At 41.0% G+C, this 27,722-nt stretch overlaps 1 protein-coding gene across 2 annotated transcripts in view; it reads left to right on the top strand.

The window, feature by feature from the left end:
* OSBPL6 (oxysterol binding protein like 6) overlaps positions 1–27,722 on the top strand; it is an 82,487-nt gene that overhangs the window by 22,082 nt on the left and 32,683 nt on the right. The window contains exons 3-10 of one of the 2 annotated variants that reach the window (XM_036253685.1): positions 2,558–2,680; positions 5,243–5,296; positions 6,827–6,940; positions 7,056–7,226; positions 10,766–10,898; positions 18,870–18,973; positions 19,540–19,632; positions 23,728–23,802. In XM_036253685.1, coding sequence (XP_036109578.1) covers positions 2,558–2,680; positions 5,243–5,296; positions 6,827–6,940; positions 7,056–7,226; positions 10,766–10,898; positions 18,870–18,973; positions 19,540–19,632; positions 23,728–23,802 — 867 coding nt within the window. The remainder of the gene's footprint in view (positions 1–2,557; positions 2,681–5,242; positions 5,297–6,826; positions 6,941–7,055; positions 7,227–10,765; positions 10,899–18,869; positions 18,974–19,539; positions 19,633–23,727; positions 23,803–27,722) is intronic. The other variant, XM_036253686.1, reaches the window with a different exon arrangement.

The raw sequence follows: 27,722 nt of genomic DNA, 5'->3' as shown, positions 1-27,722 counted from the left end.
GCTGCCCTGATACCTACAGCTGCATCCAGCTTTGTGACGCTGAGATGGCAGAGCAGTTACACGGAGACTTCGTGATTCCCTGCTCTGTGGGCAGGACCGTAGCAGCTGTGCATCCGCTGTGACCTTGTAGTTTCTGCCTCTAAATTATACCTCATTCAGATTTATTGACGATAGCCATTCTGACAGGTGTGAGATTAGATGTCATTGTTGGTGAGGATGTGGAGAAAAGGGGACCCCCATGCACTGTTGGTGGAAATGCAGATTAGTGCAACCACTGTGGAAAACAGTAGGGAGCATCCTCAGAAAATTGAGAATGGAACTAACTGCCTTATGACCCAGTGATTCCACTTATAGGTATATATCCAAAGAAACCCAAACCACTAATTTGAAAGAATATGTGCACCCCTGTATTCACTGGAGCGTTATTTACAATAGCCGAGATATGGAAGCAACCCAAGTGAATAGGCAAGTGGATAACAAACTCGTAGTACGTCTAAACAATAGAATATTACTTGGCCAGAGAAAGGAATAAAATCTTATCATTTGTGACATCATAGATGGACCTAGAAGTTATTATACTAAGTGAAATAAGTCAGAAAAAAAGACAAATACCATGTGATTTCACTTATATGTGGAATCTAAAGAACAAAATAAATGAAGAAAAATGAAACAGACTCATAAATCCAGAGAACAGACTGATGGTTGCCAGAGGAGAGGGGACATTGGAAGACTGGGTGAAAAAGGTGAAGGGATTGAGAAGTATAGATTTGGTTACAAAGTAGTCATAGGGATGTAAAGTACATCAGAGGACATGTAGTTAATAATATTTTAGTAACTCTGTATGGTGCCAGGTGGGTACTGGAAATATCAGGGGAACATTTTGTAAAGTAGGATCTAACCACCGTGCTGTACACCTGAAACTAATACAAAATAATATTGAATGCAAAGAAAAAGAAAAAAATCCTTTTGGAAATGTGCTGCACATGATTACTCTGATGCTATAGTTTTTTCTCAACTTAAATTTTTATAAAAATTATCAAATAAACAAGAATGATTTTTATTTACCAAAAAATAAATAAAATTGCAGAATGTTTGCTGAAAAGAAAACATATGCCGCATGCATGAAATCCTGACTGTGAGTGTTTGCCAGGCCAGCGGGTACTTCAGAACGGTGCTGTTAGAAGTCACCTGGTCCAGAGATGGTCAAACCCAGGAGGTACCACGGAAGCAAACCGAAGCGGGGACTGCGACAAACTAAAACGGGCATCCTCCTCTCCCGGAGGCACAGTGCTGCCAGATCTCACAGGCTTTCACAAACATTAGAAATTTGGACTTTTAAAGTCTAAAATCTTCTGATTTTTAAATGTTGACAACGCATTAAAAAATGTTGGCCCGGCTGGTGTGGCTCAGTGGATTAAGCATCATCCCATGGACTGAGAGGTCCTGGTTCAATTCCTGGTCAGGGCACATGCCTGGGTTGTGGGCTTGATCCCCAGTAGAGGGCGTGCAGGGGACAGCCAATCCATATTTCCCTCATCGATGTTTCTCTCTCTCTCTCTCCCTTCAAAAAAATATATATTTTAAAAATCGTAAACACCATAGACAAACAAAAATGCCTACGGAAGAAGAAACCGTGAATTAATTCATTTTTTAAATCCTCATCCGAGGGCATTTTTGCATTTATCTTCAGATAGAGCGGGAGGGAGAGAGGGGGGAAGAGAGAGAGAAACATCGATGTGAAAGAGACATATCGACTGGCTGCCACCCACACAACCCCAACCGGGGCCAGGGACAAACTGCAACCGAGGTATGTGCCCTTAGTGGGAACCGAACCCGGGACTCTCTGGTCTGTGGGCCGACGCTCTAAGCGCTGAGCCAAACCGGCCAGGGCTGATTTAGTCCATTTTTAACGGAGAAAGCCGATTGGACTCTAGCATCCCAGACATCTGGCCTTGCAGTCTGGTGCTTTTTCCAAGGGCTCCCAAGGGTGTGTGTGTCAGGATGGGCGTCTTCAAAAGCATGGACTTCTTGGTGTGTGAGGCGAGCGGGAGGTTTTATGTGCAGTCTGAGATGCCTCACTGGGAAGAAACAGACGCCCGCAGTGCTGCTCTTCAGCTAAATAGGTTATGAGCCACTTAGGCCGCTGCTGCCTTTCCATTTCTGCACAGAAAGCCAGGTCCACGCACTAACTGAATATTTGCCATCAAAACAGTCTTACTTCAAAACTTCAAAGTGCCTCCGTGCCCACAGATTAACTGTCTGGAAAAATGCATTTTCAGCTTTCTGAGTACGGGCAATTGAAATTTCATTCTACCCTAGCCTCCAACTCCATCTCCTGTCTGATGGGCCCACCGACTTCCAGGTCTACCTGGAAGCTTCTGTTAACTCCGGTTCTAAGTGCTGGGCTGGGTCTGATGTTGGAATTTGCTCCGGAATGTTGTTCATACTTCTGGTGGGTCCGGTGCTGCTTCAGACGCAACTTCTACTCAGGAATCTGTGTTAAGTATGTCATCAAGCACCAAGAAACATGTGATTTGTTTTTCTTCTTTTCTCTCAGGAAGCTGACAGCTGGGAAATTATAGAAGGGCTGAAAATAGGCCAAACCAATGTCCAGAGACCCGACAAACATGAAGGCTTTATGCTGAAGAAAAGAAAATGGCCTTTAAAAGGCTGGCACAAGGTAACATTTTCATCATATTCATTTTTAGATCATCTCTGTAAATAGAGGATCTTATTTGGTGTCATTAGGTGGGAAGCCAAGAGTATGGTTATATGTGTAAACTAATTTTCAAGGCCTTGTTTTAACCATTTGGGCTGCATGCAACCTATTATACATGTGTAAGTCTGAGATCTGTAATACCTGTTTGCAGGGAAAAGTTATTTTTAAGATATTGTAAAATAGATTATTTTTATAATATTTTTAAATAAATTATTTTTATATTTAAAATCCAGTTTGTACATATTGTTGTCTACTCTGCTTTTTTCACTTAAACTAATATGAATATGTTCTTATTAATTATTCTTCTAAATAGATTTTTTTAAGTGCGTGTGTGTATTCCACTAGATGGATGTATTGAACCAGCTGTCCACCATTATTGAACCAACTCCCTGTTGCTGGACAATAGGATATGTCTCATTTTTACTGCCATGATGTTGTGATGAACATCCATATACATGAATTTCTATTTAATGCATTGGGATACATTCCCAGAGTTATTGTTACCAGTGCAAACTAAAGGTGGAAATTCTCTGACCCTGAAAGTTTGGTTGTTACTCTTGAAACTGTATGGTTTATTCTTCTTTTCCCCACACTCTTTTCCCATCCTCCAGTTTTAATTATGGAGAAACTATCTTGTACTTCATTGTTGCAGTGACCTGAGTAGCAAGGCTTCTGTGATGTGAGGAGGACATTGTCCTCCGTTTTCAGTATCAGCTCTTGGATAGACCACCAGCATCTCCGCAATCACTGGAAGAGCAGGTTCATCTACTTGCCACATCTGCCCATGGATTTCATTTCAGAGCAGACGGATTGACTGGCTGGGTGGTGGCTGTCCATCGGCCCAAAGCAGGGAGGTTATTATAAGGATTATAATATCCTTAAGGAAATATACTTTTTGCACTTAAGGAAAGACTTAAACATTTAACCGATGGGAATGTTGCCCTATCCTCTGTTTCTGAGGGTGGAATAAAACCAGGTTGAAGAGGCCCCAACTGCTAGTCCTTTTCACTTGCCAGAAACCTTGACAGTCTCCCCTAAACCCCTAATATTCTCCCAATGCCAGGAATCTCTCTCCACCCTTGATCTAACTTGGATTTTGGCCAGCTGGCCATTCTTCTTTCTAGAATCACTTTTTGCCTTTCGTTCTGACCTTACCATTTTGTAATTCCTCTAGTCAGTGGTTGCTAATCTCTTTTCCCCATAACCATCCTGTAGGTTATCCCTGCTAAAATTCTTGAACAGATAGAAATGGGAAAAATAGGGGGGGAAGTCAGGAAAACATATTTGATTTGAATTGCAAACTTAAGATGAACACCTTCCGTCCCACTTTTAGCAAAACTGGCCGAGGTTCAGCAGCAGCGTTCTGGACCAGCCTTTGAACGTGTTGCTACATAAATAGTGGGAGGTTCTCCCTTGCATTTCCTTTTCTCCTGGTCTCTAGAGGCATCGGATATTTATTCAAGCATCAGCCTGTTTGATTGCCCAAGTTATGACATTTGAGTAATCAAGTGTTTTCAGCTTAGATTCTTCTGGTGCTTACTTATTGCCCCGCCCCCTGAACCTAGAACAGAGGGGTCTCAGTGGCTTTCTGTGAGTCCTGTGCAGTGTTCCCAGGCTGACTCCCTGCTACCTCAGCAGCTAAGAGTTTCTGAATCACATAAAAACTTCCCAGCAGAGTAATTTTCCAGCAACAGAAAGACTCCTTGTATTCGTAGAGACTGAGGAGGGCACTGAACCCACTGTTTGATTAGGTCCTGGGAGCTGTTTGTTCTTTTGTCAATTGCCCATGGAAAGGAAATCACAGCAGTGAGTTCCTGGGTGTTTGTGGAGCATAAACGTTTACATTCATTTGAACTGGACCAGGAGTATCTTGAAGTAGACAAAAATTACCCCACATATCTCTCTCTCTCTCTCTCTCTCTCTCTCAGCACTTAATGTAGTTCAGAAATAATTTTTACTTCTTTTACTAATAGTAAATTGTAGGACTTTTGCTAAGTACAGATGCGTATTGCTAAGGTTACCTCTTAAACTTTCCAGGTCATTCATTATTCGCAGATCCAGTCCACTGGCTTCCGTAACAGACACGGATATTTTCAGGAATTAGCCATGGTATCCAGGGAAATGCAGGGCTGAAAAATTCCCAAGCGTCACAAAATCTCTGTGACCTAACTCAGGTTATTCTTATTTCTCACTTTCAAAAAACATCCCAATGTGATTCATTCAGAAAGTTTTAGCTGCAGGTCCTGAGATTCATCACCATCCCAACCACCCCCATTAAGGCAAACCACGGTGAAAAGATTCCCTCTCCATTGGAACAGGAACCTGAGTAGGTTAATAGGATAGAACGTGAGCTCAGATTTTTATGACCATTTGATGTATCTGACTGTGGCCAGGTGCACAGAATCCAAATACATTACAATGTTAAACGTATTGATCGCTAAATGCCAAGCAACATTAACCCACACTTGTGAATGTTTTATATAATTCAAAACACAGTAACTGGGGGTTGTTTGGTTCTTGCAGCGTTTTTTTGTCCTGGATAATGGAATGTTAAAGTATTCAAAGGCACCACTCGATGTAAGTAGCACACAAGGCATGTTTCAGAGACTGATGTAGAATTTTGCTTGAAGTGAGTACACGCCACAGCCATACGAGCCTTGTGCCATCGTAACCAGCTTTGTTCATTTCTGTGCCTGTAATAGTTACCCAGCTGCCAAGCTTCCATGCTGCATGAAAGGTGTGTTTTATGCTTCAGCTCAAGCTAACGTAACATCTCAAACTGGTGCATGAAGATTTATTTAACCATTGTGATGTCTGTTGTTCAAAACAAGCTTAAGCCTAAAACTAACACACTAATACAAATCACCCGTTCTGTTTCAGAGAGAAAACCCAAATAGGCTTTTTTCCCCCCTGTATCTTAATAAACTATGCTTTATGTGCTCTTTTGAGATTTAAAGCAAACTTGTTCTTGCCAATGTCCCTTTAATAGGTATCTTACGAACTTGCTTTCCATTTCATATTTCATAGCACACATCCTTTTATCTTGGGAAACCCAACTCACTAAAATTATTCCAGTTTATTTTTCTGTAATGTAAAAAGTAATTGTTTGCATGCAAAACTGGAAAATGCCCTCCGTATCATTGTGGTGTAGGGGAAACAACAGATTTCCGTTCTGCCCTCATCCCTTCCACTGAAGCAGCCCTGTGTCCTTGAGCACACGAGGGCAGCCGGAAGGCAGAGCCAGCTGCCCGGCGCTTCGGTCCCAGCTGCCCGGCCCTGCCCCAGCCGCTGTCTGCCAGCTGACTACTTGGGGATGTTCTGGGTTGTAGGTCAGAGATTGACCCCAGTTATTTTAGGAACCATTAAAGACATCTTTTTGGGATATACATTATGCAATCTAGAATTATGAAACACTGACCTTATATATTATGCCAAAAACCAGAATAAGAGATGGATAGTCTTTCTTATTGAAATTGGCGTGAAGTCACGCACGGCAGTTTCAACAGTCCTTACATTGAGGACCTTACCCGTTTTCCCTTTGTAAAGGAGGTGTGGTATTCCATTGCCCACAGAGAAGGTAAAGATACATCAAGCTTACTTCTGTACAGAAACACATCAAATCATACAGGGTGTCCCCCAAAAATGTATACACAATTTGAATGATTATAAAGTCAGTGCGTATTAACAAAACAGGTCATTTTCAAAATTTTAAAAGAATCCACAGATATGAGTAGTTTTTTTGTCAACGCCAGTTTTCGTGCGGATGACCGTTCTGGTCCGGGCACTGTGGATAACGCAAAGCCGTGGACTCGCGAACAGGAATCATTTCGTTCGGTGTTTGTGTGCGTTCTCTTTCATTGGCTGCCCTCAGTTCTTCCACTGTTGCTGGTTTTGTTCTGTAAACTTTACCTTTTGTGGATCCCCATAAAAAAGTCTAGTGGATAAATTTTTTTTGTTCAAAACTTAGTCTGGCTGCACCCATTATTTCAAATTAGTTAAACCTGAAAAGGAGTGAGAACTGAGTTATCAGCTGTTAAAATGTGTAGACTTTTTTGGGGGGACACCCTGTATATCCTTCCAGCCTGTTTACTAGTCTTTTGATTTCAGATTCAAAAAGGGAAGGTCCACGGAAGCATCGATGTCGGACTGTCAGTCATGTCCATTAAGAAGAAGGCTCGGAGAATAGACCTTGACACAGAGGAGCACATCTATCATTTGAAGGTGAAGTTGCTTCTCAGCAGTTTCTCTGCCATTGTCAGAGGAAATCACTTGCCTGTTTCAGTGGTAACAGAATCTTGGTTTCACTGTCACCCTCTCCTCCTGTTCATTGTTTTAGGTGAAATCTCAGGACTGGTTTGATGCATGGGTCTCCAAACTGCGCCACCACCGGCTGTACCGGCAGAATGAGATTGTGAGGTCACCAAGAGATGCTAGTTTTCACCTATTTCCTTCGACCTCCACAACCGAGTCCTCACCAGCGGCCAATGTTTCCGTTGTGGATGGAAAGGTATGTCTTAGAAATACAAAAATCAGCCCAGAAGTTGCTTGGAAAATTATGCAGACACATAATGGAGTCCCACTTGACCAACCAGAAAGAGAAGGTTTTCTTTGTAAACCAACCCTGAGAAGACAATAGTGACATTCAGCATCAAAGTTCATCTCAAGTGTGTACTGGGTGGATATGTGGGTCACCAAGAGAATTAATGGGTGCTTCTCCTTTCTATGAATGGACTACGTCCTATTTTTATATGGCTATTTAAGACTATTAGGAAGTAGGGTGAACATTTGGTTAATTAGCACCTAGATGGATGTCTTCTTGGGTGGTAATAAGAAGACTACAAAGTTCTCAAAATGAAACGTGCTTTTTGCCTTGAGATGTGATATATGCATGACCCATGAAGTTCGTGTAAGTGGGCTGGGGAATGTGCCAATAATATGAGCAGTAGCTCACTAGTCAGGCAGCGTGTTGAGCATTTGACATTTATTCATCTCTAATCTTTAATATAGCTAAAGCTCGGAGACAGGAAAGAATTTTCCCAGGTATTACATCGTCATTAAACAGCGGAGCCAGGATCTGAACCCTCATCTCCCTGTTTCCAAAATCAGTGTACTTTCCATTATCCTGGATCCCAGACTCAGGCAGGCTGAAGTTGTTCTTCAGACTGTACTAAGAGTTCATTTTCCGTGTTGCTGAAAAACTGGAGGTGTTGCCTATTAAAAATCAAGGTTAAGACCACAGGCAGGGAGACAGCTGTTTGCGCCTTGGATTCAATCACGTTTTCTGAACCACAGCCACATGCCCTGCCCAGGGGTGTTCCAGCTTCCCATTTGGCACCTGATGCTGAGAACAGAGACATCTGTGAATAACTGGTTGCCACAAGGAGTTGGGCTCAAAAATGTTTCAGTGAAAATTCCCCTGTTCTTTATTTTCTTGTATAAGGATATATATAATACATATATTTGGGTTTCCTTTGCAAGGCACTGAAAAATCTCATGGAGTAACTATTAGACTAATCAAATCAGAGTAAATGAAGTACTGCTGTATTCAGTTTTTGCTATGTCAATGGAAATTACTCAAGTAATTATTTTGTTGTCAATCCTCATCCCAGGATATTTTTCACCATTGATTTTTTGTTGTTGCAATTTTTATTAATTTATTTTTGTAACAGATGTTTCTCCTTTTTCCCCCATTGACACCCTCCTCTCCATCCTGCCCCACACCCCAGCATTGTTGTCTGTGTCCATAGTTATGCATACTTGCATATAAGGTTTGTGGTTTATCTCTCCCTCTGCCCCCCGTCCCCCTCTCCTGAGATTTGTCAGTCTGTACCCTACTTCTATGTCTCTGGGTCTATTTTGTTCATCAGCTTGTGTTGTTCATTATATTCCACAAATAAGACAGATCATGTGATATTTGTCTTTCTCTGATTGGCTTATTTCACTTAGCATAATAATCTCCAGGACCCTCCATGTCATCTCAAAGAATAAGATATCTTTCTTTCTTACAGCTGCATAGTACTCCATTGTGTAAATGTACCACAGCTTTTTTATCCACTCATCTATTTATGGACACTTGGGCTGTTTCCAGATCTTAGCTATTGTAAATAGTACTGCTATGAACATGATCCCACTTCTAGGAATATATCCTAAGAAGCCTGAAATACCAATCAGAAAGAATATATGTACCTCTATGTTTACCATTGATTTTTAGAGAGAGCGGAAGGAAGGGAGGGAGGGAGAGGGAGGGAGGGAGAGGGAGGGAGAGAGAGATAAGAAACATCAATGAGAGAGAGAGGCACATTGATTGGTTGCCTCCTGCTTGCACCCTGACCGGGGCCAGGGATCAAACCTGCAACCTAGGTATGAGCCCTTGACTGCTAATCCAACCTGCAACCCTTCAGTACATGGGCCAACACTAAACACTGAGCCACACTGGCCAAGGCTACGCAAGTAATTTTTGTTAAACCCCATTAGTTGTATTTCATAAGGCTCTCAAACCTTTCTGGTTGCAGTCTTGCCAAGGACTGTCCTAGGAAGAGGGTGTTGGGTTAACCCTAATACTAAACAGTTCTGAAATGAAATGGGATGAACCAGGAGAGCAAAGGGTTAGGAAATAGGGCACTTACTGAATGATCCAACACAAGCTGCTCGAGATAATCCCCAGGTTTCTCTGGGCCTCCTGCCTTCTCACAACAGACAGAATGAACCCCAGAGTTAGTCCAAATTAAGCAAGAAACGTATCCCAGGTGAATATTTAAAAAATATAAGTGTTTAATTCTTTGATTGTTCCAGCTCTGCCTGCATCTTTGGCACAGAGTGTTGGTAAAAGATACATGATTTTCATTCCTTTTGTTATTTATTCAATAACTTGGGTGATATCTGACAACGCAGAGCTGAAACCAAATGCTCCCCACTGATCGATTGCCTTGGAATAAGAAAACTCTTTTAACTCTGGTTTTCATAGAAGATCTATTACGCTAGTTACGAATGACATAGTCTAAGATCTAACTAAGTGAAAAATTCCCAGTACATTTATCAAAATGCAGTAAAGTCTGAGAAAAGCTTTTTAACACTTTGCTTGCATTCTAAGTATCAAATGATGAGACTCCTGAATGTTACTTGGTCTGTGGCCCTGTGTGGCTGAGAAATAAGCCTGGGTGTGCTGAGTACATGCATCCTTCACTTCAGAAGGTTTTGGAAGAGACACAGCCAGTTTTAATTGAATATTAAAGTCAAATGTGGACTTCTAACGTTGTTTCAGCTTTTTGGGAAAATACGTTTCTGCTTTTTTTTTCTACTGAGCATTTACTGTACTCACTTTAATATCTACATAGTTCATACAACTTTAATCTATTTTCTATTTTCTATAAAATGCCTTCAATGGAAAGTCTATCAGCTTTAAATACCAGTAACTTGCCTAGACTACCTTTTTATAAACTACACTTTTCCATATGCATTCAAAGCACTGGCATTGTCCCTTGCTGGTGGATAATGTACAGTATTTAGGAACCGTGGTGGCTTCCAAGACCTTGAGCCAGTCATGAGCTTTCATAAAGGAAAGGCCCTCGGTCATGAGTCAAGTACAACTTACTGAGTAGTTTGAATTATTGGGCATTTGAGTTGGCAGGTCCCTGTGAGTATGAGATGTGACGTACTTGAGTGTTGTCCCCTCCGTTGTACAGTGGAGAGAGCAACTTGATGAGAGCGTTGTTAGTGTTTATGAATTTCTACTTAGTGAGTATGTACCACATTCAGCCAAGAGGCTGCGTCCATATTTTGATTGTGCTTCCTCTTCCTTTCTTTTTTAACGTTCCTTTGAGAATATTTGTATTTTTAAAAAAATTTTATTGTTGAAAGTATTACAGATTCCCCCCTTTTTTCCCCATTGACCCCCTCCTCCCTGCTCCCACCCCCCTCCTGCCTTTCCCAGACTATTGTCTGAGTCCATTGGTTGTGCCTATATGCATATAATTTCTTTGTGGTCTTTTTTAAGTCACTAAAATGTACTGTTTCTGCTTAGGTTCATTGCCCTCTTGTTTATTGCAGGTGCAGCCCAGCAGCTGCCCGTGGCAGTCGCCCTTACCCAGCAGCAGCAGCCTCCCTGCCACCTGCACGACTGGCCAGAGCAAGGTGGCGGCCTGGCTGCAGGACTCGGAGGAAATGGACAGGTGTGCAGAAGGTTAGTCCTAGCCCAGTGGGGGCTCTCCGAATAGGCCAAGGAACAGACACAAGGAGGTGAATCCTGGGCGCTGCCCCTTTCACTTCTTCAAATGCCCCGATTGCCTTGACTTTTCTTATTTTTATACACCAGATCCTTCTCCTTCCCATGACTTCCCCTGGCTTCTTACCCGCCAGTTCTGCACCCTCACAACTCCTGAATCTGGTTTCATCAGTACCCTGACTTCCACGCTCGTCAGCCCTATCACCTCATCTCATTGCCGGCTCCCTTCTGGCGTCCTGAGCCTGCCCAGTCCCTGGACCCTGGGGGCAGTCATGGACCATTGCTGCGGAGGAGTTCCCTCCACCCTCACTCCTCGACTGTGCCCCGTCACTCAGCTCACCTGGGCACTGTATTGCTTGCAACACGAGGCAAAATTATATAATATTTTACGTCTGCTGTTACCTGTTAGAGGTGTTCCACTGTGGATCAGTTATTAAATATTCTGAGCTAATACATGATTCCCTCATTCTGCTCTCCCTCAGCCTCTTAGTCTCCCTAAATTCTCTCCTTCCTGTAATTAGTCTGAGCACGTGGGTCCAGACTGGATCCACAGGCCTTTTCCATTCTATGAGACAGTTTTCATTTGACTTCCGAAAGTGAGAAAAACAAGGATGACGTAAAAAGTGTAGTATAAGGCTAAATTGGCTTAATTTTAAAAATTATTCTGAGATGATGTTAGGCCTAAATTTTTTGATATTTGTTTTTATAAAATTGTGGTGAACGTACATGTTAGATTTTTTTTATTTTTATGTCCTCATTTAGAAAAATTGAAATTTAGCCCTGGCCGGTTTGGCTCAGCGGTTAGAGTGTCAGCCTGCGGTCCAGAGAGACCCGGGTTCGGTTTCCGCTAAGGGCATGTACTGCGGTTGCAGTTTGTCCCCGGCCCTGGTTGGGTCATGCAGGTAGTAGCCACTCGATGTGTCCCTTTCACGTCAATGTTTCTCTCTCTCTCTCTCCCTCCCGCTCTGTCTGAATGAAAACTGGAAAAATGTCCTCGGGTGAGGATAAAAAAAAGAAAAATTGAGATTTGGCAATCTGTGTTGATCTCCCAACCAAAAGAAAAACATACCTTTGTGGGGGTAGCTTTTTTTTATTGATTTTTTTTTTTTAATTTTTATTTTTTAGAGAAATAGAAAGTGAGTGAGACATCAGTTTGCTATTCCAATAATTTATGGATTTATTTGTTGATTTTTTAAAAAATATTTTTTTCTTTATTGATTTTAGAGAGAGAGGCAGGAAGAAGGAGAAAGAGATAGAAACATCAATGAGAGAGAACATCAATTGGCTGCCTCCTGCATGCCCCTCACTGGGGATCGGGCCCACAACCTGGGCATGTGCCCTGACCAGGAATTGATCCGACAACCTCTTGGTCCATGGGTCGATGCTCAACCACTGAGCCACACCAGCCAGGCTATTGGTTGATTCTTGTATGTGCCCTAACTGGAGATCCAACCCACAACATTGGCTTATCAGGATAATGTTTTAACCAACTGAGCTATGGCAAACCTTTTTTTTTTTTTTTGCCATGCACATGGGTGAACTCAAAGTCCATAGCATTTTTATCAGTCCTATACATATCCCAAATTTAATATTTATGTGAAAATAGGATTTTGAAAGGGATGTTATATTCATAAAGTACCTCCAGCTGACATTCTATTAAAAGGGTTTTACATGAATATATTCAGACAACACTCAGACATTACTTTGACTTTATTAACTTCGGGTTAGGGAAAGAAGCTGAATCTCACTTTCTTAGAATTCTGCACGTTCGCCTCAGTAGTAGTTCTTTTTTTTAATCCTCACCTGAGGACATTTTTCCATATTTTGTTCAGATAGAGTGGGAGGGAGGGAGGGAGAGAGAGAGAGAGAGAGAGAGAGAGAGAGAGAAAGAGAAACATCGATGTGAAAGGGACACATCAAGTGGTTGCCACCCGCACAACCCAACCAGGGCCGGGGACAAACTGCAACCGAAGTACATGCCCTTAGCGGGAACCGAACCCTGGTCTCTCTGGACCGCAGGCCGACGCTCTAACCGCTGAGCCAAACCGGCCAGGGCTCAGTAGTAGTTCTAAACATTTCAGCCTCTCCTCTAATTTCTGCAGTTTCATGTATACTTGTGGCATTGAACCTGCCACCTACATTGCTGAGAAGATTGAGACCTGGGACAAAGTCTGTTCTGACCAAAACACATAGACATTGGCCTTGATGCCCAGAAGCCCCTGATTGGTGGGAGGATGCATTTATCTCCTGTGTGCTGCTTCATAACACTGTGGCCCACTCCTTGTGCCCTCTCTCCAGTCTCGAGGGTGATTCTCCTTCCCATCCTGACTGCTCTGCCTGTGTCCTCCACCTGCAATTCTGTTCTCAGGATTTAGTGCAATAAAGACTACCTTCTCTCGTGGGAACAAACTCACTCCACTTACTCCTGCTCTCTGCCCTTACACTCTTTGTTCTCTGCTCTAATTTGACTTTTGTCTTGTTTGCTCTCTGGAAGAAGCATTCTTGGTAGCTGGAGGCCATCTGATTTCTGCTGTGTCCTCAGGCCTCATCCTCTGCTCTGCCTTGCAGGACCTTCTCTAATGAGCCTCCTCCCTTCGGCCTCATGAAATTTTATTTTTCTCTGACTGCTCCTCCTCTGCTTCATTGGGATTTTCCTCTGGCCAGCCTTAGACATGCTCAAGGTTCAGTCTTCTGCTATAGTAACTATATTTCAATAATAGTAACTATATTTTATTGGGTGTTTATTATGGGCCCAACACCAAGCTAAGCACTTGACATACAAGGGTGGACAAAAGTAGGTTTACAGTTGTATTTATTGTTATTATTAACCTACTTTTGTCCATCCTTGTATACAGTTTTCTATAAATCTTCACAGTAGCGCCAAGCAAGGATCATTATACACAGGGAACCCAAAGCTCAGAGAGGTCAAGTAACTGGTCTTTGTTGCATCGTGTACTTGGAAGAGCTACAGGGCTAACCCAAGCCAACTTGGTTTCTGGTAACTATGCTCTGTGCTTTGGAGATGACAGGCATGCTCATAATTTCAACTGAAATCTCTATTTTGATGATGATTGGTGGTTGTGGTCATGACGATGGTGGTGGCCGTTAATAGGTACTGGACACTTCCTATGTGATAGACACTATTCTAGGTGTTGTATATGCATTCACTCATTTAATCCTCTTAACTCCATTATACCAATGAGAGAACTTAGGCACTGAGAAGTTAGCTCACTATTCGAGTTCACATGGTTAGGACAGCGGAGGTGGGATTCAGCCTCGGGCAGGCTGACTCTAGAGCATGTGTTTTGAATCACTGCACCATAGTGTTCTCAGAAAGACTGCAAATCCTTCCATCTCAGACCTCTGTATCAGCCGGTGCTATATTCCCACTTCCTCACCTTGCTATTGGCCCTTTCTTCTCCATGCTCTGTCTCGCCCCTTCTCAGCCTGTCTGAAACCAAGTCTTGGTCCCTGCCCTGAAATGGTCTCAGTTCTTGGACTTCCCTGTTTCTGTCAGTGCTGCTTTCATGACCACCCCTGAAACTTTAGTGTCATCTTTGCTCCCCTGCCATTCATCCAGCTGAGACTGAGGTCTGTCACTCTTTGAAAGCATCCCCTCCCCCTGCCTTTCCCCTTTATCTACACTTCCTCTCAAATTCCCTTTCTGCTTTCCTAGCTCAGGCCCACCATTCACCTCGTCTCTGGGCAGTCACACAGCCTCCAGTCACACTGGTACTCTCACCTCTGTGCTGCTCCACCTCTTTCAAGGGCTCATGGGAAATGAATGTTTTTTAACAAGTTTACAGCTCTGAGCAGCACTAAGCAGGCATTATTCTATTGCACTCAGCCATGGGATGTAGGTAATTGCTACCATCCCCACTTTGCAGATGAGGAAAGCGAAATGCAAGACACACAACTGCCCTGGTGGAGAGGTCAGGACTCCAGTTAACCCATTGTAATTGAAACCAAGGGTCTGGCTGCCTGTCACTACGAAAGCCAAACCCATGAGACAGGTGCTAGTGAACTAGGAAAGGGGTTTATTCAAGTGCTGATAACCTGAGAAGATGGGGGACTCTTGTCGCAAAGCCCATTTCTCTACCTCAGTTCAGGCAGAGGTTTTTATAAAGAGGGAGAGGGAAAGCAAAACAAAGAAATCAAGGGGAGAAGGTTAAAAAGTTCTCCACTTGTCGGCCAGCACAGTCTGTTCTGATAAGGACCTTGAAACTGGTCAAGTAATGGTCTGGTGTGTGTCATCCTGATTCTACAGTTGAAGGTCAGTAAATCTCCTGGAACTGGGATGACTGAAGGTCAGAGTCTGTATCTTCTGAAGTTAGTTTCTAGATTCTTATTTATTTATTTGTTTTATATTTTTTTGTTCAGATAGAGTGGGAGGGAGAGAGAGAGAGAGAAACATCTACGTGAAAGGGACACATCGAGTGGTTGCCACCCACACGACCCAACCAGGGCCAGGGACAAACTGCAACCGAGGTACATGCCTTAGCAGGAACCCAACCTGGGTCTCTCCAGACCGCAGGCCGATGCTCTAACCACTGAGCCAAACCAGCCAGGGCAGTTTCTAGGATTCTTATGCAAACATGCTGTTTATCTACAGGCTACATATTAGTCAGAGTCAGCATTTACGGAAAAAATGTCAAAAGAATGATGGTGGTGTGGAGGTTGCAGTTCCCCCACTGTTGCACCATGTTTGACTAACCCCAAAGCCAATTTTTTGTTCACTACATAGTGTTCCTTCAAGAATGATATTCCTTAAAATAGCTTTTATGCAAAAATCCCTTCAAGTCATTCTTCATGGTCTCTGTGGTTTTAGTCCAAACTACTTATTAACCCAACATTTAATATTCAGCTTTCAGCTTTCTGACTGTACCTACCCTTCCAACCTTGGCCCAACTAAACTTATTTGCTGTCTCCTGAACATACTTGCATATTCATGTGTCTGTGCCTTTACACGGGTTATTCTTCCCAACCTGCAGTGCCCTCTCTGACCTTCTCCACCTTCCTATTTTGTTAAATTCTTTCTATTGATCCTCCACACACTTTTTAAAATCTTAAAAGGGTCTACTCTCTTTTAAGTCTGCTCTAATGACTTCAAAACACAGTAACGCTCCTTTTCCTAAACCACCACAGCACTATTATTTTTTATTTTTTTGGTCTATACTGATCATTTCGTAGAATCCCCAGAATTGAGATTAGTTGCATTTCAGAAGTTGAATCCAGATCTTCTCACATATGTAAGGGAATTGTTTGGCCCTTAGAGAGTATTTTTTTTCCATACAAACAAAATGTCACATCAGTATTCTATATGCCATCTTTATGTAGCAGTATATGCCTTCGTTAAAGATGGGTACATAATAGTTCAACATACAGATTGTTCATTGTGTTCATTTTTTTTTTATCAGAATGTAAAATCCATGAATCTTACTTGATTGCTATATTTCCTGTGCTTAGAACTTTGTTGGATACACAGTGTCCCCCAGTCAATAGTACCTAAATGAAATAATAAATGGATAACTTTGGGTATATCTTTATTTAACCATTCCACAGTTTTATGATGTCTTTCTTTTTGGAACAAGGTGGGTCACAATGAGAAAATAAATAATTGCTAGAGATTTAAGTTTTTAATTTTTCACTGTTACAAACAGTCTCAGTAGTCCTTTCTTGGCATAATTGTTACTTTTTCCCGGATTCTAAAATTAGATTTAATCTCAATTTAATGAAACTCTACAAATTTCTTTTTTGAAAGGTATTTTTACTGTATTGGACAAATTTTCATAATCTTAATTTACATGGAGACACAGGCAAGCAGTGAAATCCTGTTAAGGATTCCATTTCTTCTATATTTTAAGTGCTAGCTGTGGTGAATGATAGTACAGCTTATTCTAAGTTAAGGTACTAGCAGTATGATTAAACTTAGTGTGATTGATATTCCTTACAGATCATTTATGGTTTTCATGGAATTTTTTTATCTGCCATCTTAGTTGCAACTCTAAGTCAGGAAGGTATGAGAAGTAAATATTACTGTCACCACATGACAGGTGAGGAAACTGAAACAAAAAAAAAGTAAAGTAAATCAATGTCTCCTGAATCAACTCTCATGACTCCCAAAGTTTTGAGTCCTTTACTTGAGCTGAGTTCATTTACAAAGTTCTCTTTCCATTCTGTTAGAAAGGGTTTTAAGCCCATTTCTACATTTCTGTGCTGCCTACATTACAACATATGTGTAGAGTGATCACAGTTACTAAGAAGTACAAATGCAATATTTACTGGATAGAAGGCTCAACAGATAGACAATGGTAGATAATCACCCCACCAGCACCTTGCTTATGATGTAATATTGATATTTAAAAGGCAGGTTAAAGCGTAGGTTCCTCCTGGCCATCTTCTTTCTCTTCTTCCCTCTCAGCCCTCCCTTCGCTCTTTGCCCTGCTCTTCTCCCTCATTTTCCCCTGTCATCTTCTGCACTTCCTGCCCTTCAGAGCTACTTCGCCTGGTTTCCACAATGGGAAGGTGGTGGAGTACAGGGTGCCCCCTCCCCTGAAAGCAGGGGAGCGGTGGGAGCAGTGGAAGGGCGCTGGCCCTTCCGGAATTCTCTCCTCCCGCCTCCACGGGGCGCTTCCCTCTCGGAAGTAACCGATGGCTGGGAGTTCCCCGGGGGAACAACAGCGGCACTTGAACAGCCCACCTGGGCTCCATCCTGGGCGGATGTTGCTAAGAGGAGGAACCAAGGTGTGGCCTGGCCTTGAGGTGAATTGCTCTCCAGAAGTGTGCAGAGCTTCTCAGTCCTATGTAAAGATTCTCATGGTAGTTACCCTTTTTTATTTTATAGTCACCAAAGAAGTTCACCAAAAATGTCAGAAATCCCCCAACACAACTACCTATGTTATTTGACCCAGCTAAATCTTTAGCCATATTTAACAGCGATATATTATTGCCTATACTATACTCATAACAATTCAGATCCTTGAGATTTAATGAGAAACAAAGATAAGTGAAATTTTTACCAACTGCCACAAAAATAAGAACTATCACTTTATAATTTTACCGATTTATGCACATGCCCTGTTGCATCTCTTTATAAGCAGTGCACGTGCAAAAGTTACCAAATACCTGGGGACCATATTCTAAATATTTGCTAAATAAGTAAATAATAACTAATAACTCAATGTCCTTAACCATCTAATTTCACATAGTAAAGGTCAATTCTTTGTGCTTTTCAATATGCAGGTCTTAAATCTCTTTTATTAAAATATATCAAAAAGTTAAAAAATAAAATTAAAAGTCATTTCTTCATTCTAAGCAATTCAAACGGAATGGTTTCATGTCCAGGTGATTTCTGATCCTGCTGGACCAAGGACACATTTTGAGAATCTTTCATTTTATTTGGTATAATACCTTTAGTAGATTTTAAATAAATTAAGAATTACGACATTGTCAGTGAGCTAAATTATACATAAATATGTTCATCTGACTCTGTATTCCATTATCTTTCTCTGAACTTGACTTTGACTCCACCCAAATTCCAAGTAGCCACCTTGTAAGCTATTTGGGGACAGGTAGACAGGTTCCTAACAGTAAAACCGTACAACTGCTGAAGTTCCCTTGAGTGTGCTTTTTATGTGACAAGGGCTACCTGAACAGGAAAGTGAGCATGCACAATTTGATTGAAATTTTAATGGCTCTCTACACTAATAGCTGTTAATTTGCAAGAGTGCACTTTGAAGTCATCTAATGATAATCAGTGGTTTTATGGTTCTAAACCAGAGAAAGGTCCGTTTCTTTATTTGCCAGTATCACCATTATATATGAACATGGGTCTGCCTAATCATATTTCCCATCACTTGGATTGATTCATTATCATCGCCACCGCTCCCTACCCACTTCTAATGTACTTTCATTTCTGGTTTTTATTAGACCTTGCACACTGCCAATCAAACCTTGTGGAACTTAGCAAACTCCTGCAAAATTTGGAAATACTTCAGAGAACTCAGTCAGCACCTAACTTTACTGACATGCAGGTAAACACATTACTGCTGCTGGTACAGGACCTTAAGATATTAACTCAGAATTTTTACTGGATTGTTCTATGAATATTTAAGGTAGCATTTAAAGAGAAGTAACTACAATACAGATTAGTTTCTGTTCTGAATTTATTCTTAATATTTTTGAATCTTGGTGCCATTGTGTTAAGATGTCTAATTTGAAATGTTTTACATTTAAATACAAACAAACTAGAAGAAATAAAAACCTGAATCATTCTTTCATATTTGTGTTACATTAGAAATTACAGCTTTGAAGGTATAACTTAGATGCTCTCAGAATTATCATCTTTTCATGTAGAAACAATGCTAAATATCTCTAATTCTGTTTTCATTTTGCATAGCAGAAAAATGCATTTATGATTAGTTCTTGTGTTTGCTTTTAATGCCCCTGTGCATCAGTAACACCTTCCTCTCCTGGCTGGCTGGCTTTAGGTGTCTGAAAACGAGTCTTTACTAACTTGCTGTGCTCTCTTCATCTGTGCCTGTATTGTCTGTGTGAACTTAATAATACTTTGTTGCTTTTAACTGTTTGTGTAATGTAGGCTAACTGTGTAGATATTTCAAAGAAAGACAAGCGGGTCACAAGAAGATGGAGAACAAAAAGTGTCAGCAAAGATACAAAAATACAACTGCAGGTACAGACTTTACTTTTTCTTCATTCATATTTTTGCATACTTTTATAGTCTTTATATATCAGTTCATGAAAATTTAAAAGTTTACAGCAACTTAACTGCTTTAAAGCCAGTGCTTTTTAGACTGAATTATATTATCTCAAATAGAGGGAAGTCTGTTCTTTTTACTCTAATCCAAGTAAAAAGAATTTAAAATAAAGGTAAAAATTACTTAATATAGCTACAAAGTCGCATTTTTATTCTGTTATGGCTTTAAAGCCATTAAAATATATTTAAACAAAAAATCACCTTAAAAATCTTGACTGAAGATCCAGTGGGTTGTAATTACAGAGCTTAAATGAGCCAGCCTTGTCCAGATTTGTACCTGTCAATAAGAGAGCGAGGGCTGCAATAGACTGAAAATCAACAAGCCTGGGATCTAGCTGATCACTGTGATTTCCTGGAGTGTCATCTCATGCATTTCTCTGATGTTTTCTGGGCTTCTCTTTGCTCCTGGGGTAAAATAAAAGAGTTAATGTAATAATCTCTGAATTCCCTTTCAACTCTAAAAGTTCATAATTCTACAAAAATAGATACTATTTGGCCATCAGCAATCACTTTTAAAATCCGAACTGAAGTCTTAATGGCTCATGATAAATTCACTTGAAATTTATTTTCAGTAAGTTATTTATTTGAAATGAGTAATTTAAAATTTTAAAATAAGGTCCTATTTTGTTATTTTATTGCAGTGATACTAAATATGGTAAATGCCTAAAACTTCTTATGCCATAAATCATTTTATTTTTAGATCTTTAAACTAGAATCTCTACTTCTCCAATCCTTACTATACATCTGATTGCCCTGCAAAATTAGACTTATGACTTTGCTTTTCTTTCTATTGCATTATAAACCAATTTATATTCTACAAAGGTAAAGGGAACTGCTTTTCAGAACGCTTCAAAGTCTTCTGGATAAATAACAATAATTCTTCTTTAATTCTGACTGTGATAATAACTTTTTTGTATTGTAATTCTAAATGTGTAAATAACAAACTATTTGTTGCTTTGCTTGCTAATCTGATGTATTCGAAAATAAGTTTTCATTAACACTAAAAATGTATGTTTTATTTAGAATGTCCACATTTTCTGAACACAGTCTCTTGTGTTCCTTTGTTCAGTATGTTTTTCCTTCTATTCAGAAAATTAATATTATAGAGACAAATGTACCCAATGACCTCACAAGAAAATTACCTAAAATTGTTTATGGCAGTTTCATTTGTTCTAAGCACATGATTGTCTAGTTATGTGGCTGGGGTTGTTGTTGTTGTTGTTGTTTTAAGCTTGGTATCTATGGTTATTAGAGCCGTGGACAATTAATGGAAAAGGCCAGCATCATACAAATATACATATATATATACATTTGCGATTAGATACTATTTTAATCTTATTTGTATAAGATTTGCTATTGAACAGATTCCCTCCACAGCTGTTGTCTTAATTGGTTCTCAGTGAGTCTGAGTCCAGTGCCCCTGACCACGCTCCTGTGGCCACAAGGCCCCCAATGTCCCCTATCACTCAGTTTTTCTGAAGGAAATAGAATGCAACTCTGAATAGCCCACATGGTCACAGGCAGTGCTTTTCAATGTGTACAAAGTTTATGAAGATTTTTGTAAGTCATCAGAAGAAATTATTCAGAAAGTAGGCAAATATTTTTTATTCATACTCGAGCAATGTTTTGGGGTGGCTTATATGCTTTTAAGTTTTTATTTATGCTGTTTTGCTTTGTTTTTGTTCTGCTAAAAGAATAAAAAAATGACCCTTATGATTCCAGTTTATTTTTGAGGGAAATTGAAATCAGTTCATCCCCACACTCAAAGAAAACTTGAAACTTTCCAAAGTAGATTTAATTGCACCTTCAAGTGGAAATAAATTGACTTTGGGCTTGCAGTGAGCTATTAATCATTCCCAGAGAAGCCCTACTTCCACATGAACTGACTGGTAAAACAAAAGGAATGGTGGGGGAATGCTAAATAATTCGGTACCATCCCTGGACCTGCTGTGCTCACCCAAACCAACAGGCCTTCCAGGATTCTTTAGGCTGGGGAACCATAAAAGCAGCCAGGAATGACTATGGCCAATATAAATGCCATTACTCATCAATATTTTACCTACAAAAAGACATAACATTTATTTTTACTGTAGTGTATTACCCACCACCTCTTCCCACCCCAATATAAAGGATTTTCTCTCCTGTTTTAAATGTTTCTTGATCATGGAAATTCTATCTGATGGTACCACATACTTGTTTTGGGCCCATAACCATCTCACTACTTGAACCACGTTCTCTGATGGTCAAGGCTGCAGCCAACTTGAGAGACTTTGTAGTGAGTGGCTCACTTCCCCCCCCCCTCTGTAGTTGTAACTTTCAGAATACCAGCCATTTGTGAGTGAACCTAGACGGCCTGCTGCTGGTGGCGATGGTGGTGGTGGTCGTTATTGCTGTTGTTCTTATTGTGGCAGTTTTCATTTTGAAGTAATTATGAAACAGATCATTTAAAAAATTGACCCCAGGAAAGTAAAAATGAGCATGTTGTACTGGGTGTTTGATTGCTTATTCTTGCATAGGTGATTAGAATGTACTATTGGTTTGAATGTGAAGGTTATGACCATATTACCACTAGAAGCCATTGGGAAGCTAGCCTCAGGGTGCATTGTGTAACTCATCGGAGGCAACATTTGTCCAGAAGGCTCTGTGGAGACTACCTTTTAGAAAAAGGACTTCTTGTCTCCCAAACTTCAAATTTTCTGGTTCTAATAAAAATTTCAATATCGCCCTTGTACAGTAACAATAGGGCTGTGTTTTAAATGTGGTAGAGGAAGGCAAGGACAGAGTGATTTTTAAAGGATTTTTGTAAAAGAGAGAGCTGCTCATTCCTGTGTTGCTGATAGCATGATTACATACTAGATCCCTAGTTGTTGGAGAGAAGGAGGAATAGTGATTTTGTATAGAAAACAGATGATGGATGTGTGTATATATAATAAACATATCATACATGTACACAGAAGACTTTAGAAGATAGAAATGTGGTTGTAACTTGGCCAATATAAAGAGAATTGGAGATATAAGAATTTAAAATATTTTTGTGTTGTTCCAAAGACAAAAGCAGTCTTGCTGTTTTTCTCTATCTGGGCTGCTGGTGACTCTTAAGTACATCTCAACTAATTGGCATTGAAATTATTGCTCACAACCATGAAGAGGCAGGATCTGTCCAATGGAGGCGGAGTTGAGTGGTTAGAAGGAAATGTCATTAACCCTTAAGTCTGTCCACCAAGCAGAGGAAAAAAGAAAGCAAGCTCAGGGATTCTCCCACTGGCTTGTGCGCAGGTGCAGCTCACTGAATGAAACCAGTGCTTCAGGTTTTCATAGCTGATTTGTGTAGGCATCATCCCCACACACTGAGAAACTTGAGATTTGCTTTTCTTATGCTATGGGGATCCTCTTGGGAAATTCTCCAACCTGAAAATCCCAGCACCATTCCTAAGGTGGAATCCCAGAGAGCATCACAGGAAGGGACTAATGGGGAGCTAAAGATTCCTGCTATCCTTTCCCCTACATTTTTCTCTCATCGAGAAACAAAAATATTCTGCCTGGCCCACAGGAATTTTCCATGACAACCTGTTCATTTTAACCTCCGCACATTATTTATTTCATTACTTTTCCCCCAACTTATTTATTTCTTTTTATTTGCTTCCATTTACTGAGTTGAATGCCTTTTGGCTTCATCGAACATGACATTGCATAAAACCATATGCAAATGTGTTGTACCTTGAAATCGCAAGCAGTTCGTCAATTCATACCTCTCCATCTCCTTTTGGGGTGGGGGGTCCTGTTGGCCAGTAGACTTATGTGTTTGGGTGTTCCGCCCTGAGAAGGGTGAGTTTTTCTTACAGCCTGAAATGCCCCTTAGAGTTCTTTTCAATGCTAGGATTTAGGAAAAGTCAACTTCAGTTAAAATTCTCCCTCTCCCTTGTCTGATTATCTTTCGTCCTCCCATCTCCTGTCCTCTCTCTGCCTCATCCCGTGTTTTTTCCTCCCTCCTCTTCTCTCATTCACTGTCAGGAAGGGCCATCTGTGAAGGGCCAGTTCAGCACAACTCGGCGCCGGCAGAGGCTAGCAGCAGCAGTGGCTACAACAGTGAGTGGATTTCCATCTCAAGTGAACGTTTAATAACCATGAGCAACTGTACACGTGTCACCTCCCCCGTTCCGATGGTGCCGCTTGCGTGTGACAGCGCAACTGTGGCCCCCTCCTGTGTCGGCATAGCTTTCGCATGTTGTCTGGCTGCCTTTGCATGGCAGGCGTTGACACGGACCCTGGTGTTTGCAATGGGAACGGCTCCATAATCCAGTTCCCTACTTCTGCTGTCCGTGTAAGAAATCGTTTCAATTCGAGGTTGCAGAGCTGAGCGCAGCTCCTCGTGGTGTGGGGTTTCCTTCAATGATACTGTTTTTTGTTTGTTTGTTTGTTTGCCCTACTGATATTGGAACCCTTGCTGATTTCTGTTTTTCTAAGAAAAGTCATGTTACTACAGACATAAATTGTGCTTTTTTTTGTAGCAATGTGACTATTTGAACAGGATGTGAGAATAAAGAAATGAGAGGGTAAGAAAAGGTGAATTTTGATGTCATCTCTAAATGGCTACACCAGTTACACTTAGCAAGGGAAAATTGTTTTCTGGAGTGAATATGGAGCTGAAAAATCAGAAAATATAAAGTGGAAAGCAGAAAAACCAAAAAGTTAAATGATGTTTAATCCACATCTAGAGATTGGTTTGGCTTTTATTTTTTAAGAGAAAATAGAATGGATATTAGGAAGATAGAGAAAGCACTGAGGCAGAAAAGGCAAATAACAAACTTAAAATTGAGTAGAAAGTGTATAGAACAATGAACTGTTCGTATGGAACATAAAATAGAACATGTACATACAAGAACACTTTGCTTATGAATAAAAGTAAATCATAATATTTGTTTCATCATGACATCCTATCCACTTTTAAAATAGAGAGTTCTGAGTTCATAACAATCATGGATGTTAGTCTCTTGACTATTAGATGATATTTCTTTAATTAATGATAGTTTGCTCTTGCTGGTGGAGGAGTACATTTTAAGATTATGATTGCTGAACTATTTGAAAAGATTTTGTTGTGTTGTAGGAGAATGGATACTAGTGTGAGGACTGGCTTTCTACTTTATGATTGGCAACTGACCCTTGCATTCTATCTAGGTGTTTAGCTGGATTGTTCAAAAAACAGAATTGCTTTTGATTATGAAATGAACCAGTGACTTGGAATCTATTAGGGGACTTACTCCTAAACTCACATTTTCTGAATATTAGAACAAGCAAATTATTGAAATAGATTACCTGGTTAATGTAATACCCTATGCATATGCTTACATGCAGGTGAATACAGTGTATCACACCTACATGATAATACATTCTGATAGTAGGTCATGTATAATCAGTTAAACAGTTCTTAAATGTAATCTTTCATTTATAAAATTAAGAAATCAAGTGATTACTAAAGAGCAATATCTCAGTGTGGGAAGTAAAATGCTAATGTTTCCTTAAATAATGTACTTCTAAGATGGCATGAAGGAAAGTGAATGTTTCTACTGTGTTCAGTGTTTAGTTGCAGATACATATAGTGAATATAATAAAACAGGGATTAGAACCTATTTGAGTTGAATGGGTTTATATCTTTAAAAATTGAGAATAGAAGAAAAAAATGCTTTTAAAAGAGGGGAAAGTGTCAATGCCTATATCCAGGGTAGCTGTGACCATAAAAGTTAAGAATAACTTAGATGCATCTAATGAGAAAGTTATTGGTAATATTTAGCAGTGAATTCAGGAATAACAATGGGGAGGAGCTCATCTAAACCCTCTAAAATTGACAACTTTAACTGTACACCAGAGCATAGCAACGTCTGGCAGGACCCTCAGCTGGCCCCTCATCCATATCTCAGTGACTTGACACTGGTAACCCAGCCCCTATTTCTTTTACTAAAGTAGTTCTTAATTCCCAGTCCTTCCCCCAATGATAAAGTTATCCCACACACATTTTGAGCCCATCCTATCCTGCTAGTACCTTTGACCTAGAATTCTTCCAGATGACTCCCAGTCCTCGTCTTCCTTGCCCACTCGGGTGTCTGGGGCAGCTGAGATTGGCTCCCAGTGAAAAGTGCATCCAAGGAGATGTTTCAGAGATTTATTCTTGATCCTCAGCAGTAACACCCAGATGGTCCACTTGCAATATCAGCCAGACCCAACAGAATAGGAGGTGGGTGCAGAGAAACACTGGCCCTCAGAACAGATGGACCCCGAGAGTCCCATCATGGTCAGCACTCCCCGTGAGGATCCCTGACACATGATGCAGAATAACAGCAGCAGACCTTTCAGCTGGCTCCATGGGTCATCTGCCCTTTGACCGGCTCTTGCACGTTCTCTCTTCGTCCATGTTTACCATTGCTGAAGTCCAGTGCCAGTACCTCCACTGTCCGTCCATTTGCCTTTTCACGTCTTCATAGACAGGTGTTTAAAAGCATCTCCTAACATCCCCATTACAAACTGTGGTTTTGGTACCAGAATGTTCCAGGATCAGGCTTCCTCCCTGTCACAGGATTTCAAGGACAGCCTTGGGTTTCTTTCCTGAGCAGGGTGTGAAGGCCACGTCCAGCGCTGAGGGCTCGCGGTACGCGCGGCGAGGGCTGTGGATGAGAGCTGTAGACGCTCGCACTCAGCCGGCACCGACAGGACGCAGCTGCCGCTTCACTTCCACCCATCACCCAGATGGAGGGATGAAAACTAACTCCCCAGACTGCAGATTTATTCCATTAGAGTTAGATTCATACGGTTCACTCTGTATTCTCAACTTCATTTCATGAATCCTTTCATTAAATGGCCCATTCCATAGACTTAACAACAACAACAAAGAGATATCAGTAAAAGCATTTTCAGTAGGACGCATATAAAAATTAGTTTTCAGTATCCCAGGGGCCCGTATGATTGCAGTGTGAATGCAGCATTCCAAGTCTCTTTCCCTGTGGGTTCTAAACAGACCCATTTTTACTGGTTTAATTGCCGATTTAAATTTCAATTATGTTCAAAACATAATTTTATAACTTATGTTTTTCTTATGAGAAAGTCCAAATTGTAGTAGAGAGGCTGTTATCTCAGGGATAAGTCTGGGTCCTCACTGGACTCTGGGCCTCCAGTGCCCCCTGGCCTCCCATCGCAGCCCCTCCCCCAGCTCTCACGCCACCTCCCTGCCACAAAGGGCGGAGACCCCTCTCTACTGCCCCGCCAGCCCTTGGCGTGTTGAAGGTACTGAGTGCAGATAAAACCCCTTTCCTTGATCACCAGCACATTACATTCTCCACCACCAAACACCACCCCCTTCCTTTTTCTTATTGTTCTTTGTCTAGGAAAACCATATCCTTAAATCTGAAACTTTCTGACCTAGCCATTTCCTCAAGTTGCAGTCTCTCACCATGACCTGATCCCCACCACCCTTCCCAGGGATTTTCTGTGTCCCTCCTAGAGGACTATGGGCTGACTGCTCTTTCTAGGTTTAGCATCACCACAGTTAAGGTCAGAAATTTCCATTATTTGCTTTTAAATATCCGTCCACCTAAATCCCATTATTTTATAAGCATTCCTAAAAGATTTCAGTCATTGCTCTCACAAAGTGACCTGGATAGGATTCCAGCAAAGTATTAAACCTAAGGACTCCCATTTTCTCAAATAGCTTTTCTGCCTGTGTGTGTGTGTGTGTGTGTGTGTGTGTGTGTATGTGCGCATGTGTGCACGCATCTCTTCTGAGGACAGCCAGAATTTTGAATTTGATGAGAAAAACAAGCTGTTGACATCTCCCAGCGCAGTGTAGCCAGGGGTACCCATGGAGGATGAGACAGAGTTACTTTGATAACTCTAGATACCAAATGATTCAGGTAATAACATACATTAACATGCTTAGTGTAGCTGAATTTAGGGGGAAAGCTTCATGCTCCCTTCCTCAAGAAGCCTTGGTAGCTTTTAAGATATACAACTCCCGGCCA

Source organism: Molossus molossus, unplaced genomic scaffold (assembly GCF_014108415.1).
Source record: "Molossus molossus isolate mMolMol1 unplaced genomic scaffold, mMolMol1.p scaffold_m16_p_11, whole genome shotgun sequence".
Taxonomy (NCBI): Eukaryota; Metazoa; Chordata; class Mammalia; order Chiroptera; family Molossidae; genus Molossus; species Molossus molossus.
Note: the sequence above shows the minus strand (reverse complement) of the source record. Positions and strands in the feature narration are given on the sequence as shown.